We start from the raw sequence: 19,630 nt of genomic DNA, 5'->3' as shown, positions 1-19,630 counted from the left end.
AGAAGTTGGTTATACTCTCCATTCTCATATTAATATTCTGAATGTTTGCAAGTAAGGAAACAGATAATCTGGTTAAGCAACTTGTCCAGTCACAGAGCTAAGAAGTGTTGTTGTCTAAATTAGATAAATCCAGTTTTTGTGATTCCATGTCTTTTTTTTATTCATTCACATACATAAAAAGAACTTTTCTCATGCATAAGATTTTAGTATAGTTATCTTTTGCCTTGTACAATCCTTGTGATCCTGAGAATGTGTTCGGAAGTGAGCCTTATTAGGGGATTGACTTTCACTTGGGTTCCTTTAGGACTGGGGTAATAAATTACAAAATTGAAGTTCCCTGCTAAGGTAATGTGTCTTTTTTCATCTTTGAGCTCTCTTTCCCAGATTTTGCTTTTAATTAGATTCAGAAGACTTATTTCTGTTTGAAACAGGTTGAATCGAGGGATTCTTTGAATAGCATCGCCCTGAAATTTGATACCACACCCAATGAACTGGTTCAGTTAAATAAGCTGTTTTCCCGAGCAGTTGTTACTGGACAGGTAGTATTGGTTTTTGTGTCTTGATACTTAGAAAAAGTAAAATGTAAAACAAGATTTAATTAAGCTGATGTTTCAGTTGTCAGAAAATTTTTATTTGCGTACAACAGGTACATGTCATTATTACTAATACATATAGTAATCACTTAAATTATGTAATACTTTTTTATATGTTTGTCAAAGTATTTTAAACATATCTGCTTAAATTCAAGTTACTTGGTTTTTGTTTGTAGAGAAGATTGCATGGAAAACAGTAAAACATAAGAAACTGAGATAACTTGTGTATATTTTGTAAAAATATATTAATGGCCATTTTAAAAAAATTAGGTGTAATTGATATTTTTCTGTACTATTCATTCACTAATACCCCAAATTACCTATAAAGTATCTTTAAGTATTCAGTGGAATTATCATTATTTGTCACAACTAATTTATAGGCTACTATCCTTTAGTCATTCAGATTTACTTAACTTTGGTTTTGACTGCTATCACATATTTTATTTAATGCTGAAGACTAGAGGAAATGGTACATGTTCTTGAAAACTTGGAGAAGGGGCAGAATTTTAGTATTCCAGTCTTATTAATATTTGTGTGAACTTTTTGTTGCAGGTATTATATGTTCCTGATCCTGATTATGTTTCTAGTGTTGAGAGTTCTCCATCTCTTAGCCCTATAAGCCCCTTGTCACCAACCTCCTCAGAACCTGAATTTGATAAGCCAACAGTAAGTATGCCCCTCTTTTGAAAAAGAGTAGTAAGGAGATCTCAAGCTAAAAAAAATACTGTTTTTGTACAAGTCAACTTGAAATTGCTCTTTCCAAAGTTAGGAAATATTTCATATTCTCTAGATCTAGATCTGATGGTCTTCTCAAACCTCATCCTTCTTAATAGAATTAAGTGTTGACTACACTTGCATTTATTTTATATATAGTCTGTATTAAACATGTTGTCTCCCCTGATAGAATGTGAGGTCCTTGAAGAAACAAACCTTCACTTGTGTATTTGTATCCCCATAAGCAAGTAGGTGCTTAGTACATGCTTATGAGTGATTGAAGAATTGGAAAACCATTGTCTTATAACCTATAAACATTCATTTAATTTAACCTAATGCCCTGTAAGTAGTAAGGGCTTAATAGATTTCTGCTCACTAGTTAGCTTTTCTCATAAACTTGTCATCATGTCATCCTATGCAGATTTTTTAAAAATGCATTAAATTAATTTTAGAGCTGAAAAGATCTAAAGGCCCTCTAGTGCAAGTCACTTCATTTTATATCTAAGGAGGCTAGTTGGGTAGTAAGTGGCAGAACCAGTATCCCTAGCCCCAGACCCTGTTTCCAGATGCAGCACATCTTCTACTGTGTCATGCTGCTTCCCCAGATGAAATATTCAGTAAAACCTAATAGAGGGTAGAGAATCCCAGAAATTGACAGGAAATAAAAATTAATTGAAATATTTAAAATCAGTTATTATGTCTCCTTTCCACCCACATCCCACTCTCTTCCCCCAGGTCTTTTAAAATCCCAGACTAAATATCTCTAGTTCCTTGATCCAGTTTGACTTTTGTTCTAATTATGAATAATATTAACTGGCAGCTGTTTCTGAAATGATTCTTATGTATCTAGTGATTTTCAACATTAGTATATAGTTTTATTTTTTTTGTGGTGATGTCTGGTGCTCCTTATGTCTCAGTGCCTCTTTGGTAAGAGAGTGACCACCTCTCTTATTGAAGAATGTATTTAAGATACACAGGCATAGGACTTCTGTAAGTAGTTGCCTTTTTTTTCATTTCTTTCTTGGGGTTATGGGTTGTTAGTGATGAAGGAGACCTTAAGGATCTTGACATCCAGCCCTACATTTTATAGATAGGAAGTTGAAATCCATAGAGGTTAAGTGATTTACTCAAAGTCACATAGAGGCATTAAGTAGGTGTCAGAATTGAACTGAAGTCTGACTCCTACTTCAGTGCTCTTTCCTATTATGCCATCTCCTTGATCCAGAATTATCTCTTTTAACATGTTTTTCTCCTTTCTCTCTGTACCTACCAGTTATATTGAAGTTATTTGTTGAGTGTCAAGAAATATGTTGATTTAGTTTGGAGAACTTTCTGAAATTCTTCATTTTTAGGAACGTGTCAAATAAGCTGCAGTTATCCGATTCATGTGAGCCATCCATCAATAAGCATTTATTAAGTACCTACTAAATGCCAGGCACTACAGGAGCCTTACAAGGTGACATGACAAAATGCCTTATGAATATTTCTTGATACAATTAAGTGAATCATGAAATCAATCTCTCCAACTCCTTTGATAACCCAATTTGAGGAAAACTTCTGAATTAACCTTGAGTTTCACCAGTATGTTTTCTAGTTTCATTTATAGGAAGAATGTGTTTTCTGTTCTTCTAGTACAATGGTACGTAAACTTTTTAGTCTCCTTTATGCCCTTAAAAAAGTAGTGAGGACCTTCTTCAAAGAATTTTTGCATTTGCCATAATGGACCATCTGTAGAATTATGAAAATAGTTTTAACCTGGTGTGCTTCCCAGGGTTCCCTGGACCATGCGTTGAGAAACTTTCTAATAGGTGTCACCTTGTGAGTCTTTGGACAAAGAATTCACATTTAGAGTTAACAGTTGTTGAATTGAATGTTTGTATAGTCTACAAATTGTCTGAGATCATTAGCACCATTTGCCACTCTACTACCATCTTAGCAGAAGCAGAACAGGATTGCGTAAGACAACAGATCTCATTGTATTATGCAGTACAGTGACCAATCCATCAGTCAGCAAGTATTAAGCACTTACTGTATGCCATGAACTGTTATGTACTGATATTACAAATACAAGTAAAAAGATAGGAGAAGAGAGCAAATAAAAGGAAGCTGAAAGGGGTAGAGGGAAAGTTATTGGCATGGGGGCATGATCAGGCAGTCAGTGAAAAAAACATTATGGGCTTGTTTTGTGCTAGGCACTATGCTAAGTTTTAACAGTGGATACAGAAAGAGGGAAAAGACAATCTCAGCCCTCAAGTAGTTTACAATATAAGGGGGAAATAATACGCAAACAAATATATACAAAACAAGCATATGCAGGATAAATGAGAAATTGTTAGAAAAGGAAAGGTATTGGAAATAAGAGGGGAGAGGAAATAGGTGTATAGCCAGGAGAAGAGTGAGACATAACTGGTCTCCGGGGAATCATTCAGCAAGAAGAGAGGCTGCTAGTTGGAGGGTACTTCCCGTGTGTGAATTCTAAGGTTCAGAGGAGGCTTCAGGATGAAAAACTGGGGCATGGTAGAGGAAGTCCAGAGTGTAGCCTGGAGGGAAATGAGCAAAGACATCTTCAAGAACTGGGTAGCCTGCTTGCAGTGAGGCACTAGTGACTTGCTGGTTTCATGTCTAGACTTTTTCTAGCTTGGTACAGCCCCTCTCATCCTACTTTCATGGGTTTCAAGAATTCAGGGTCACCAGCTTGCTGTTATAATCCCTGAATTGTCGCTAGATTGTCACTGGATTGCTAGTAAGAAAAACTAAAGTGAAATTTGTATTTCCTACACGTTTTTAGCCATGTATGTTTTGCTTCTTACATTAAAGAATATTTATATTTTAATTCTCTTTAATAAATTTAGAACACAATTTCAAAACTAAATTTCAAATATAATTGTAAAAGGAAAATGTGGTTGAATATAAAACTTTGTAAAAGTTAAATATTATTTTTATTGGTACCTCTTGAAAATGGATAATTTGTATTTCATAAGAATACTTGTTCATACAAGTTGACCTGATTTAAAAAACACCAATTTTTTTTTAAAGTACTTGATTTTAAATATATAATAAAAAGTAAATTTTACTTTTTCAGGACTCTACTGTTTATCTCTTCCTTCCCCACTCTTGTCTGCTACTATAAAACCTTCTTGAACACTTAGGTTTATTATGAGATTTTAAGAAATAGAAATCTTAGGTAGCAATTACCATGTTCTGAAGGATGGGAACAAAATGAATTAGAAAGCATATTTAACTATGTCTGTTGCCTTCTGGAGAATTCACAAAAGAAAAAACATAAACAGCTGAAAACATTTTCAACATCATTGAACAGTGAAATAAATGCAGATTAAAACTTTCAAGGTTGCTACATCATACCCATCACTTTGAAAACAAAATAAAAATAAAAGTGATCAAACTCAGTGATGAATGGGGCTGTGAAGTACTAGATATACAAACATTACTGGTATGATAAAATCAGTGTATTTCTGGAAAGCAGTTTTGATGGTATGGGGAAGGGAAAGGGAATAAGCATTTATATGGTGTCTGCTATATACCAGACAATATGCTCACTGCTTTTTACAAATATCTTGTATGGTCCACACGATAACCCTGGGAGGTAGGTGCTGTTCTTATCCCATTTTACATTTGAGGAAACTAAGGCAAGAAGAAATTAAAATGACTTGCCTACTGTGCTACAGCTAATAAGTGCTTGAGGCCCTATTTGAACTTGGATCTTTTTAACTCCTGGTCTAGCAATCACTCTATCCACTGCACCATCAGCAGCTTCACACAATAAGTAATTAATTAAATTGGATTGACCCTTTGACATACAGTAATCCCACTTCTTGAAATATGTTTATTACCATATTTCAAGGATCTGAGGTCTTTTTAGTGTGACTACCCTGCCCACAAGAGCACAGCTGTCTGTGTCTTAGTAGATGGTCTTCATAAATTGTTGTTGCTGTAAAAAAATTCATCATCTAGTAACCCACACAGAGGATAATTCTTTTTTCAAACTTAACTAAATCAATCTTCAGCAGAAATAGTCCATCATTGGAGTCATCTGCAGAACTTGTAATCTGCATAATTTTTAAGAAACTTTTTCTTTCTATACCATGATCAGAGATAAGAGAAGAACGTTATAGGAGGTTGGAAATATATTCCAAAGGAATGACAAAAAGAAAAAAGATAATTTTAGTAAGGATATTTACAATTAAGTTAATATATATTTAATAGCAAAAAAAAAAAAATCTGTAAACTAAATGCTCAGTGCTTTGGGAGTGACTAAGTATATTGAAGCATCAGTGTAAGAATGACAAATGAGAAAAATATACAGTACTATGGAAAGAAGCATCACAAACAATTCAAAGTAAGAAGCAGAATTACTAATTTAGGAGCGTTTTATACAGCTTTGACCATAATTTTAAGCAACCATGTGTAAGCTTATGTGAGGATTTAAAAGAATCGTGAAGATACGTTTATCAGTAACTTAATTTACTTGAAGTTCTTTGTTATAGGGTAAACTCAGTGGTGTGATGGATGGAGTACCAGGCCTGGAGTCAAGAAGACTCATCTTCCTGAGTTCAAATCTAGCCTCAGATATTTACTAGATGTGTGACCCTAAATATGTCATTTAACCCTTATGCCTCAGTTTCCTCATCCATAAAATGAACTGGAGAAGGAAATGGCAAACTGCTCTGGTTATCTGCTTAAAAGATAACAACATCAACAAAGAGTGTCACAGTCAGACTTGACTGAAATGACTGAACAACCAAGAAACTTATATGGTACACAATTTCTAAGACTCCCACTTAGTGGAATAAGGAAGAATACTACGTATATTGGAAGAAGTTACTTATTTATCATTAAATATAGTTACAGATTTTTATGGTTGGAAGGAATCTCTGTTCATGTAGTCAAGGCCATAGCTGAAAGGGATCTACACGATACCTGACAAATGATTACTAACTTTGCTTTGAAAATATCTGGAAAAACAATCCACCACTTCCCAAGGAAGCTTTTTCTAGTTTATAGTTATTCATTAACAATGTCTTAGTTTGCAATTGCACTTATTACAAGTAGTTCTGTCCTATTGGAGTGGGGAGCGGTGTGTGTAAACAGAACAAGTCAAATTTTTATACCACATGAAATTCTTTCAAGTACATGAATTAGACAGCTCATATCCCAGTTATGTCTTATATTCTCTGGGCTAAGTATTCCTGGTTAGTTAAACAATTCCATCTATGGAATCAACTCAAGTCCCTTTACTAATTTGGTTTATCCTTCAAGACATTTCTCCAACTTATCGTCATCCTTCCTAAAATTTATTCTAGATATTTGACAGTTATATTGTTGCCACACTTCCCTTGTCCTAAACATCATACCTCTCTGTACCCCATTAGGTTACATAAACCTTTTTGAATGAAAACACATAGGAAAAGTGGTATGATGTAATGGGTAGAAGACTAGCCTTAAAGTCAGGAAGATCTGAACATATGCTGGCCATGTGACCCTGAGCAAGTTACAACCTCTTGGTGTTCCCCTTTAACTCTAGCCTGTCCACTATCTGCCTACACATTTAACAAGGATAAATTTAAAGAAGACCAGAGTTCAAATCCTATCTCTGAGCAAGTCATTTAACCTCTGTCTACCACAATTTGTTCAGTTGTAAAATATGAATAATAATAGTACCTACCTCCTAGAGTGATTAAGAGAATAAAATGAGACAAATTTATAATGCACTTAGAAAATCTTAAAAAAATGCTAGCTGCTAGTATTAAATTTAGTCTTTCTGATGGAACTTTGATCAGGTATGTGATGCTCAGCATTTTTTTTATTTTGTAGGATACAGATGGAGTTCACCATAAAGAGACAACTCCCTCTTCTGCTTTTACTTGTGTTCGCTCAACAAGAGTTGTATCTTCTACTTCTGAAGAAGAAGAAGCATTTACTGAGAAATTTCTTAAAATTAATTGCAAGTACATTACCAGTGGCAAGGTATTTAAGTGACTTTTATTTAAATTGATAGGGAATATTATTGAATATTTATGTTTTACTAGATTATAACTCATTTAGATAGCATCTAAAAGCAACAGTCCTTTAGCAGTAAGTAGCCTGTAGCTTTGAGTTATTCTTTATTATAAGTATTACGGTGTTTGAGTACCCAAAGAGGAAGGTGCTATTGAGTAGTAGCTTCCATAAGCATGATCCTTTTCTATCTGTTTTTACCATTTGCTTACAATTTAGTAGAGACAATGTAGACATACATCAATATGGGATACATATGTATGCATATATATACACATATATATACACATATATATATGATCTTCAGTATAGCAACGGCATACAGTATGTAGCAAGCTTATAAAAAAGAATTAATTTGATGCAAAATTACCCTAGGCACTATATAAAGCCAACACTATTAAGTGATTTAAATATACAGAAAGTAATCTGGCACCAATGTGTCAGTTTTATGTAACTCAAACTATTTTTTACCTTGTTTTTTATTTTTTATAAAAAAAATTTTTTTCCATTTTTAACACAGTTCATATCACATAAAACAATTCCAACTTTTGGTCAGGTGATACTTCTTTTAAAGCATTTACAATATAGATCACAAATGAATTTTTTTTTTTTTAATATTAACCAACTGAGACACAAATACTAACTATGTATGCTGACTTCATAAGCCCTTGACCTAATTGTCTCCACACTATTATTAAGAATTAAAGGACCCTAACTTATTGTTGTTGGTCTAAGGTCCTAAGCTTAATTTTAGACTTAACCTTGGATGTTCCCTTACCAAATATCTATAATTTAATAGATCTGGTATTAAGCTTACAAACCTTTTGACTATAAGAAATTGCCACTAAGGGTAGAGACATTGCAGGGAAACGATATCTCCCCAACTTCATGTCAGTTCCAGGCAGGAGTAGATTGTCAACTTGCATTCAGTCAGGCTTAAAGTCTGCCAGGTGTCAGTGGGGAAAATGAGTCAGGAGAACCCTACCTCAACCCAGGCTGAACAGCCGCTCTCCCACCTTTCCCATGAGATCACCTTTTTCAGTTCATACCAGCATCTGGTATGGCATCATGGATTGGAGGCTCAGACTGCCTTTCTTGCTATCCATACCTGGAGTTAGACTCAGAACAGTCACTTAATAGTCCCATAGCATCTTAAAATAGCAAGTTCCAATAACCAGGTTTCAGATATGACTATGATTTCACATTGGCTAAGGAACATCTTTTGAGGCAAGTCTTAAGTGGCTTACATGCCTTTCTATACCTGTTCTAATTCCTGCTTAAATAAGAATCATAAAATCAAATTTGCTATTGAAACCTTAACTTTTCCATCAGTGCTAAATTTTACCCAAAGTTACCTGCCTCTAGAAAACTTGGACTAAAATTCTTTTCCCCAAACTAAAAATGTCTTTGATTTAGTCTCAGTGATGAATTGTCAGTTGTTTTTAACACTAATTGCCTTTACATCACTTTGTAACATGTCCAGTTTTTCTCCCCATCTCTCCCCTCTCCCCACCCCCTAATACCTGGCATTCTGATTACCCCTTTCCTCAATGAACGATCCCTTCTATCACACCCCACCCTTCCCTTATCCCCATCTTCTCTCTTTTCTTGTAGGGCAAGATAAATTTCTATACCCCATTACCTGTGTTTCTTATTTCTTGGTTATATGCAATAATAATTCTCAACCTTCGTTTCTAACACACTTTGAATTCCAACTTCTCTCACTCCCTCCCTCCCTACCCATCCCCACCGAGAAGGCAAACAATTCAGTACAGACTAAATATATGTCATTTTGCAAAAGACTTCCATAATAATCGTGTTGTATAATAATAACTATATTGCCCTCTATCCCCCTTTATTTTTTATTCTCTCATTTGACCTTGTCCCTTCCCAAAAGTGTTTATTTCTAGTTGCTCCCTTCTCCCATTTGCCCTCCCTTCTATCATTCCCCTCACCCCACTTGTCGTCTCCTCCCCTACTTTCCTGTAGTATGAGATAGATTTTCATACCAAATTTAATGAACATGTTATTCTTTCCTTAAGCCATATGTGGAGAGAGTAAGCTTCACTTTGCCTCTCTCACCTTCTCCCTTTTCTCCTCCATTGAACAAGATTTTTCTTTATCTCTTTTTTGAGTTATAGCCTGCCCCATTCCATTTCTGTCTTTCTCCTCCCAGTATTTTTCTTCCTCACCCCTTAATTTTTATTTTATATTTTTTTTTTGTGGATATCATCTCGTCTGATTAAACACAGCCTGTACTCTCTGTCTATATGTGTGTGTGTGTGTGTGTGTGTGTGTGTGTGTGTATACAATCCCTCTACCTACCCAAATACTGAGAAAAGTCTCAAGAGTTATAAATATTTTCTTTCCATGTAGGAGTGTAAATAGTTCAGTTTTAGAAAGTCTTTTATGATTTCTCTTTTCTGTTTACCTTTTCATGCTTCTCTTTATTCTTGTGTTTGAAAGTCAGATTTTCTCTGCAGTTCTGATCTTTTCATCATGAATGCTTGAAAGTCCTTTATATCATTGAATGACCATATATTCCCTTGAAGTATTAAACTCACTTTTGCTGGGTAGGTGATTCTTGGTTTTAATCCCAGTTCCTTTGACTTGTGGAATATCCTTTTCCAAGCCCTTTGATCCTTTAATATTGAATCTGCCAGATCCTATGTTAACGTGATTGTATTTCCACAATACTCAAATTGTTTCTTTCTAGCTGCTTGCAGTATTTTCTCCTTGATCTGGGAACTCTGAAATTTGGCCACAATATTCCTAGGAGTTTCTCTTTTCAGGTCTCTTTCAAGAGGTGATTGGTAGATTCTTTCAATATTATTTTGCCCTCTGGTTCTAGAATATCAGGACAGTTTTCCTTGATAATTTCATGGAAGATAATGCCTAGGCTCTTTTTTTGACCATGGCTTTCAGGTAGTCCCATAATTTTAAAATTGTCTCTTTTGGATCTATTTTCCAGGTCAGTTGTTTTCCCAGTGAGATGTTTCACATTATCCTCTATTTTTTTCAAACTTTTGATTTTGTTTTTTAACTGCTTGGTTAAACTCATAGTCATTCATTTCCCTGAACTCAATTCTCTCTTTCAAAAAACTGTTTTGTTCAGTGAGCTTTTGAACCTTCTCCTCCATTTGGCTAATTCTGCTTTTTAATGCCTCCTTCTCATTGGCTTTTTGGACCTCTTTTTCCAATTGAGTTAGCCTCTTTTTAAAGGTGTTATTTTCCTCAGCATGTTTTTGGTTCTCCTTTAGCAAGCTGCTAAATGACTTTTCAAGCTCTTCCATTGCCTAAGCCGAGTTTAAGTTCACTTTGGAGGCCCTGGAGGCAGTGGTCTTAACTTCCTGTGACAGTAAGCCTTGTCCTTCCTCATCCTAAAGGATGGGAGGAGACACCTATTCACCAAGAAAGTAACCTTCTATGCTATTATTTTTTTTCCCTTTTTTTGAGCATTTTCCCAGCCAGTTGCTTGACTTCTGACTCTTGTGTGAAGAGATGTGACTTAACTGCTCGGTTCCCCTGGGCTTTGGGTAGAGGTGGGGCTGTCACTCAGGGCTGGGGTTTAGATCAGCTGCTCCCTACCTCCAGAGACTAAAAGCTGAGCTGCCTGGACAGTGGACCCAGGTTGCTTCCTGGCTACTGTAGTGGCCTGCAATCTGCTGCAGTGGCCTCTGCTGTTGCCTGGGGCTATTGCTGGAGGAACCCCTTCCCTTCTTGCCCAGCTGGGAAAGCCCTCCCACACTGACCTTTGGAGCTTTCTTTGTTGCTTGTGGGTTGAGGTTATCTGGGACCCTCCCTGCTGGTAATTCTGCCCTGGAGGCTTATTCCTGTCCTGTTCTTTCCCCTGCTGCATGGCCAGGGCTGGGCTCCATTCCGCTCCGTGTCTTGTGAGATAGACCTTTCTTGTTGGCCTTCCATATTACCTTTGGAAACCTCTTTCGCTTTGTTGTTGTATGGCTTCTGCTGCACTAGACTTTGTTGAGAGTCATTTTTTACAGATATTTTGTGGGCTGTGGGGGAAGCACTAGAGTATATGCATCTCTTTACTCTGCTATCTTGGCTCCACACCCCAAAATATATTTATTTTTTACCCATTTTTTTAGGGTATATTTTTTACTCATACAAGTTAATAAAGAGAAAACTTTAAATTTGTATTTAGTATATTTAATTTTTTTGCATAGCAAATATCTATTTTATGAATTGTCTCTATAATCATTCTTTCACTATATCCTAATATGACTTCAGTTGGTATGTGCTATGATAATATAATCAAATTTTGTCAGTAATCTCAGGTTATGAAATTTATGTATTTCGCTGTTATTCAGGTGGTCCGCAATTTGAATGGTAAGACATTTGGTCTAAAATTCAGAGTGGAATTATATACTCGGAACATAGAGGAAAAAGGATTAACTAACATTCTAAAGACCAAATATAAATGAGTTGCGTTTTATCTTTTCCTTTGGATTATCCATGCCATCATAGTACCTCTGGGAGGCAGTCAGAGATAGTGCTTTTGATTTTGAAAATGCAAATTTTCATTATTTTCTCTTGAAATGAACGACCTTTTTCTGAATATTTATTTCTTCTCAGAATATTTTTTAAAATATCTCTCCTGTCTTAAATCTATATTAAAACTGTTAAACCAGGTAAAGTGGCTATATATATATGTGTGTGTGTGTGTGTTTATATACATATACATACATGTATACATATACGTATACAGGCACTAAATCAAAGGAGTAAAAGAGCAGCTTATGGTTTGTATTTTTTGATATCAAAAGAAATAACAAGGACTAGAAGTCATACAATTAAAGATTAAATGATAACACTGAATTATATTTTAAACTCCTTTCTTTTAAAGTATGTATCACTTTTAAATATATTTGGTATGAATTTTCAAGTGAAATTGTTTTACTAAAGTTAGATTTTTTTTTTTTTATACATGAATGGAAAGTTAGTGATGTTAATCTGAATCTTTGACAAAGTGTATTTTGTCATTCATGTGGGGTAGGACACTAATCTCTTAGATGCTGAATCTGTAATCTCTTTTAGGATATCAAGCTATGTTTGTACTACAACTTGATATGTGCCTGCCTCAAAAATGCAGCTACATGCTACAGAGATAAATACACTTTACCAAATGAAAAGTGATTCCCCTATACGCACTAAGCTGCTTTCTGATGTACTAGTACTATAATTAATGTCTATTTAAGAGATTACCATTCAAGTCATTATGTTTTGACACTGTGAGAATTTTAAAAAAAATAGGCATCATTAACTGATATTAAATGTAATTTCTTATTTTATCCTGAAATCATCATACTGCTTTTCATTAAGGTATCACAGAAATTATTTGAAAATACGCCTTTGATTTCCTGGGCTTATTTTTTAAGGTGCTGGAAACAGTACCATGTTTACTTTCTTTAAATCCTGAAAAAATATTTAAGAAATTTAGGAAAAATAAAAGATTTATTTAACAATGGTAAAGAGCACTCTTTCCTATTAAGAAACATATCTCCTACATGTTCTGTAGTGTTTTAAAATAAGACTAATAGTGAAAATTTCTAAAGTAATATTTGATGATTTTAATTTTATTTTTCCCCTTAGGGTACAGTCAGTGGTGTGCTACTAGTAACGCCAAATAATATCATGTTTGATCCACATAAAACTGACCCCTTGGTCCAAGAGAATGGTTGTGAGGAGTATGGCATCATGTGTCCAATGGAAGAGGTGATGTCGGCTGCTATGTACAAAGAAATTCTGGATAGCAAAATAAAGGAATCCTTACCCATGTAAGACTGATATTTTTATATCTTTGTAGTTTTATTTCACCTGGAGAAATGACTCTATTCAGTTATTTTAAGTGCTTTTTTGTTATTGTTTTTTGCACTTTATTTCCATTTTAGCGCTAAGATTTTTTTGTCTGTGGTATTTACAAGAATATTTATAAAATACATGGATTACTTTTAATTAGTCTTTGCATAGGTACTCATAAATGAAAATGTTGAAAATTATCTGTAGAAGACATGTATTTCAGTGTTTACTCAGCCTTTTATTCTGTAACACATTACGAAGATATCTCTTATGAGTCAAATTTGGTTAGAACCATGATAAGTATTTTTGTGTTCACTGGTAGAATATAGCAGGGTACGAATATGAACCTACTCAAGTTTATGTAAGTTCTGTGCCTGACATGGAGAAGTTGGGAGAATGGAGAAAGATGTAATGCATAAAAGAAAGTGGAAAGTAAGATTGGAGGGAATTGAAAGATTAGAAGAATTTAAAAAGAAAGGTTCAAAATTAGAAAATGAAGGGAGGAGAGAAAAATATGGTCAAAAAATCTGAATTCAGCTTGATTTTGTTGACAGTTTAAGAAAACTTCTTTGTAACTGGTTACAGTACCTAAGTTTAGAACTAGTAGGGGCATGACTAATTAATGTTCAGAATGGTAATAAGGTTCACTTTTAAATAGATATAACCAAAATAAAACCAATTTAAAAAATAGCCAAAACAAATAAACCAAAATAAAAATTCAAAACCCTGGAATTCTTATAATCTCCATGTATGTCCATGCTCTCAGCAGATGTAAATAGCCACCATTAGGACAGTGTATATTTGTCCAAAAATTTCTTCCTTAAACATTGTGCTTGTTTGAACTAACAGACTTCTCTTTGAGGATATAAATACCCTGGAAAACAACACCAAAGTTTAAATTGCTTTCATCAAAACACTCAGCTGAGATCCTGAATATTGCTTTCAGTTTGGATATAGTTTACACAGATTAGAGCAAAAAAACCCCAAAAAAACAAACAACCTTCCCAGAGCATTTCCTCTACCTTTGTCCCTGTGTCCCCTGAACTATACAGTTTTGAATGTTGCTTTTGAAGCTCACAGGTGTAATAAAAATTACCTGAACTCTGTAATCGCTCAGTTCTTCAATCTGCTCACCTCCTAGATGGCCATCTCTTTGATTTTACTATTGCCTACCTCCATGTTCAAGAATTCTGAATGCCTTATTAGAACATAAGCTATTGGCTTTCCCCCCTCTCCTCTGTCTTCCTTCAGCTGCACTGTGACAGCTGTTCCTTTGGCCACTCAATTCTCAGACCATGTCTCCTCTTTTTTCCTTCTTGACTTTTTGATGAACCAATTCATCTGTATGCCTTCCTCTCTTGAATTACCTTCCGTATTTCACTGAATCTGCTTTGTCAGGTCTCAGCATTGGATCACTCCCACCTTTAACCATCTTCCCTCTTTTTCATATATATGTGTATATATATATCTATATATATATATCTATATATATATAATAAAGATGGAGAAAATTATGCAACTGCTCTGACCAGGTTCACTACAGATTTATGTTACACAACCTCATCAAGGCCTTCACTGTTGCTAGGCATTTGTCCTGCATCCTTATCAACTCATTGATATCCTACTCTTCACAGCTACTCTTCCAAACCTTTTCATCCCTCCTTAATTAAGCCTCCTTTGCCTTCCCCTCAATATATCTTCTCAGTTGAGATTCTTGTCTCCTGTTTTACAGAAAAAAATTGAGACCATTCATCATAAACTCCATCTTCTTCCTTTTTCTTTATCTCCCATCGCTCCAGTGCCTTCTGCTATTGTCTCCTCCTTCACCTGTCTCACGTGGTAAAATGGTCTTACTTCTTACTAAGGCAAAACCTCTGCTTGTTCAGGCAATCCTATTTCATCCATTTCTTCCAAAAGATTACACTCTCTTATCCCCACCCTATACCTTAAAAAAAAATCCCTTCTTGTTTACTGGCTCATTTTCTACTAATTATAAACATGCCCATGTCTTTCCTCATTCTGAAAAAACCCCAATTTGACCCTTCCATTTCCACCAGCTATCAAACTATAGCTTTTTGCTCTTTGTAGCTAAACTCAAAAATCAAAAAGACCATTTACGGTAGGTGTCTTTATTTTGTCTTTTCCAACTCTTTAACCCTGTACAATTTAACTTCTCACCTTTCTATTCCACTGAAATTGTTTTCTCCAAAGTTACCAGTGATCTTTGCCTTTTCTAAATCCTCGTTTTCCTTGATCTCTGCAGCCTTTGCCATCTTGAATTGTATGTCTAATAGACATTTTAAACCAGATATATCCAAAACTGAGTTTACTGTCTTTCCTGCAAACCCTCCCCTCACTCACCAGTCCTCCTTGCACCTTAGGAGTTATTTTCCATTCCTCACTATCTCTCATCCCCACCCCACCCCCAAGCCCCCAATATCAAATCTCTTGCCAAGACCTGTTGATTTCACGTTAGCAACTTCCCTACTCCTTCTATCCTCTGATACTGCCATCACTAGTGTAGGTTCTCATCAATTCATGCCTGTATTATTGTAAGTTGATGACTTGGCTGCTAGCTTTTGTCTTTCTCTGTTATAATTCATCCCTCATTTTAGCCTCCAAAGTGGTTTTCCTAAAGTGCAAGTTCAACCATGTCACTCCCCCTTGCTCAATAAACTCTAGTGGCTAATGCTGCTAGGGTAACATTTTCTACATTTCCAGTCTTTGTACACTTTACTCCCTACCATATATGCTTTATCTGGTCACATTGGCTTCTTGGATGTTCCAAGAGCAAGAAGTTCTGTCTCTGAGTCCTCGGCATTTTCTCTGGCTATCCCCCATGCTCTTATTTCTCTTCTCTTCAGCTTCAACTACTGGCTTCCTTTAAGACCCATCTGTAATCATACCTTTCTCTAAAACCATCTTAATTCTAGTACCTTCTTTCTGTTAATTATTTCCTATTTGTCCTGTATAATGGTTTGTTTATTTTTTTTGCAGATTTTATCTCTCATTAGATTGTAAGTTCCTTAGAGGCATCACTTGTATTTTTTCACCTGTTTTTTAACCCCATTCTAGGCATAGCACCTAGTACATGGTAGGAGCTTAATGCTTATTGTTTGATTGATTGGCTTTGTTTGGCAAATGTCATTTTCACTTCCTTTCTTTTTAAAAATAAATTTTAATTGTTATCTTTTGTTTTAAACACATACATTTCACAATCAGTCTCCCCACTGCCCTCCCGAGAGGTATTTGTCATATTAAAAAGCTATAAAGAGAAAGAAAAAGAAAGTTCAACAGAACTAAGCAACATATTAAAAGAAAACCTGACATCATAGGCAGTGTAATATGAACCACCTATTTGCAAAGAAGTAGAGGGAGATGTTTTATATCTCTTCTTTGGGGCCCAACTTGGTCATTATAATTTTTATAGCCTTCAGTTTCTATTGTTGTGTTGTTCTGATTTTTTTTTGAAGCAGCAACTTATATTCTTCTTTTGCTGAAACTACATGTTTTTCCATTGATAACTAGCTTCAACTTTGTGTAATATATTATTTTGGAGTACAGCCTCACCTCCATTGCTTTAAGGAATGTGGTATTCCAGTTTTCCCTGGATTTTATGTAATTGAGTTTTCTAGGGTTGTTCCAGATGTTTTCCCTTAGTATGTGAAGAGATCTTTAATGGCTGCCTGTAATATTTGTGGTTTAATGTTGAAATTCTCAAGTTTGACCATTATAAACTGAAGATTTTGCTCTGTATCATATTAACTGTATTGATTCTGTGGTCTTTACTTTTGTTCTCTTTTTTTCATTGCTTCTGGGTAGTTTTTATATATAATTTCCTTAATTAATTTAGGTTTTTCATTTTACTTTATTCTGAAAGACACAAAGATCTTGTAGATTACCTCTGCATGTCACATTTTCAGGGACATTTGTTTTGGCTTACAGAGCTTTTAGGGGTTCTTCAAGTCTCATCTCTGGATTTTGTTCAGTCAGTTTTTATTTTCCCTTTGAACTCTTGAGTTACAAATCTGCTTTTCAAAGAAATCTGTTTTGGTAAGATTATCGTTTTAGAAAAAAAACTTCATCTTTTATTTCTCTTATTTTTCTTTGAGAGTTTCAATTCCTAACTTTGTATTAGATTCTGTAATTGGTTTTCTGATCAACTTTGGAGGTTCTTATGGCTGTTTTGTTATTATTTCTGGTATTCATGAGGTGCTGCATGACTCCTAAATCTCTGAAACTTCAAGCATTTACAAAATTGTTTTCATGATAATTAATTCATTTAAAAAAAAATCATTTCCAGCTTCTCTGCATTGTCTTTCTTAACATCTATGCTTCTGGGCTCTTTGTTGTTATTGTTTTAGTACATTTGGCTTATTTCTTGATGTTTTGAGATGAGAGATGTATATCTTTCTATCTTGTCTATAATTTTCATTTTTTTCAACAGTCATTCCATTTTATTCTTGTGAAAGTTTGTTTAGCCATTCCTTAATTTATGTGCATCAACTTTGTTTCCATTTCTTTGCTAACGCGAGAAATGCTGCTATAAATAATTTAGTGTAGTTTGGAGACTTTTTATCAGTGCCCTAGTTGGGGCAGAAGTCTAATATCTCTAGGATAGTGTGTGCACAGTTCAGTAATTTTATTTGCATAATTTCTAGTTGCTTTTCAGAATGGTTGTGCTGATTCACAGCTCTACCAACAATACACTGGTACATCTGTCTTGCCCAAACTTACCAACAATGCATTGCCCTGTCTTTTGTCACCTTTGCCGGTTTGCAAGGTATGAAGTGAAATCTCAGGGTTATTTTATTTTGCTTTGCATTTCTATTATTATTAGTGATTTGAGGCATTCTTTCATATAGTTGTTAATAGTTTGCAGTTCTTTTGAGAACTATTGTTCACATCCTTTGTCCACTTGTCTCTTGGGGAGTAGCTTTCATTCAGTCTTATTTATTTCTATTAATTTCCTGTATATACTTTGGATACCAAGGCCTTATCAGAGGTATCTGATGCAGATATTTTTTTCCCATTCAACCACTTAATCTTATTTTACGTGCATTAACTGTGTGCAAAGTTTTTCAGTAGTATGTCTTTAAAGTTTTTAGTTTTATCTCCTTTCCTTGTTTACCTCACAGTATATCCCCATTTATAGCTGTGAAAGGCATATTATCTCCTGTGCTGATTTGTTGATGGTAAGATCCTTAATGCATTTAGAATGCATTATGGAATACGGTCGAGGATTTTAGCTTAATCTTAATTTCCTCTATCCATCTTGCTGGTCTTTCTAGCTTTTTATTAAATACGCAGTTCTTACTTAAGTGATTTCTGTTTTCTGATTTATTGAATTACTTTGTTTCTGGGTGTTCCTTCTCTTGCCTGTTTCATTGACCTGCTTCTCTATTTTAAACAGTATCAAACGTTTTGATTATGGTTGCTTTATAATAGTTTTGATTTTGGGAAGTGATATTTATCCATACCTTTTAAGAATTATTTCTCTAGATATAATAGATATTTTGATTTCCCAAGTGGATTTTGTTATTTTGTCAAATTCTGTAAAGAATCTCTGATAATTTCATTTACAGCATTAAAACAAAATAATTTGGCTATATTGTCATTTTTCTTTATTGGCACAGGCTGGCCTTGAACACTGGATATTCTTTCAGTTACTTAAAGCTATTTAAGGAACATGTATTTTAGTCTATACAAATATTTTGTATGGTTTCATAGACTGATTCCTAGGTATTTTATCCACTTTGCAATTACTTGGAATGAGATTTCCCTTTTTATTATTGCCTCTTGGATTTTGTTATAGACATGCTGTTGATTTTTGTGAGTTTATTCTGTAGTGAGGAATTTTGCTGACACTTACTTGTCTCAATTTTTGTCTTTGCTGATTCTCTAGGATTTTTTAAGTAAACCATCTTGTCATTAGCTAACAGGGATAGTTGTATCTCACCTCTTTCTACCTTTGCACCTTTAACTTCTTTTTTCTTGACTTGTTGCTATGGCTAGCATTTCTAGAACTACATCAAATAATAGTGAAATGAGTGTGCATACTTGCCTTATTCCTGTATTTATTGGGAAAGCTTTTAGTGTATACTTACTACAAATGATGCTGCTTTTGGTCTTAGATTTGTAACTTTTAATGACATTTTGAAAATTTGTGTCTATATTTTTTAGAAATTTTAGTATAAATATGTGTTGCTCTCTATCTTTGCATCTACTGAGATAATGATGTGGTTTGAGATACCTTTGTTTTTGTATTTTATTGATTAATTATATTGATTATATCATCCCTGCATCACTAGTATGAATCCAATTTGGTCATGATGAATCATTTCTTGAATACTTTGATATAGTCTAACAGGATTTTATTTAAAATTTTTGAATTGATAAATCATTTAGATTCTAGTTCATACCACTTTACTGTATCCTTCTCTTGTCTCAGAAAAGGAGTCTGATAGAGTCTTTTTTCTTCAGTTTTT

General features: G+C 34.6%; 1 protein-coding gene across 7 annotated transcripts in view; it reads left to right on the top strand.

Moving 5' to 3' along the window:
• OXR1 (oxidation resistance 1) overlaps positions 1–19,630 on the top strand; it is a 588,329-nt gene that overhangs the window by 502,532 nt on the left and 66,167 nt on the right. For 6 of the 7 annotated variants that reach the window (XM_072603288.1, XM_072603286.1, XM_072603291.1 and 3 more), the window contains 4 exons: positions 432–539; positions 1,146–1,259; positions 7,140–7,292; positions 12,936–13,120. In XM_072603288.1, the coding sequence (XP_072459389.1) occupies positions 432–539; positions 1,146–1,259; positions 7,140–7,292; positions 12,936–13,120 (560 nt within the window). The remainder of the gene's footprint in view (positions 1–431; positions 540–1,145; positions 1,260–7,139; positions 7,293–12,935; positions 13,121–19,630) is intronic. The other variant, XM_072603290.1, reaches the window with a different exon arrangement.

This window comes from Notamacropus eugenii, chromosome 4 (genome assembly GCF_028372415.1).
Source record: "Notamacropus eugenii isolate mMacEug1 chromosome 4, mMacEug1.pri_v2, whole genome shotgun sequence".
Classification (NCBI taxonomy): Eukaryota; Metazoa; Chordata; class Mammalia; order Diprotodontia; family Macropodidae; genus Notamacropus; species Notamacropus eugenii.
The sequence above is the reverse complement of the archived record's forward strand: the minus strand, read 5'-3'. Positions and strand labels throughout refer to the sequence as shown.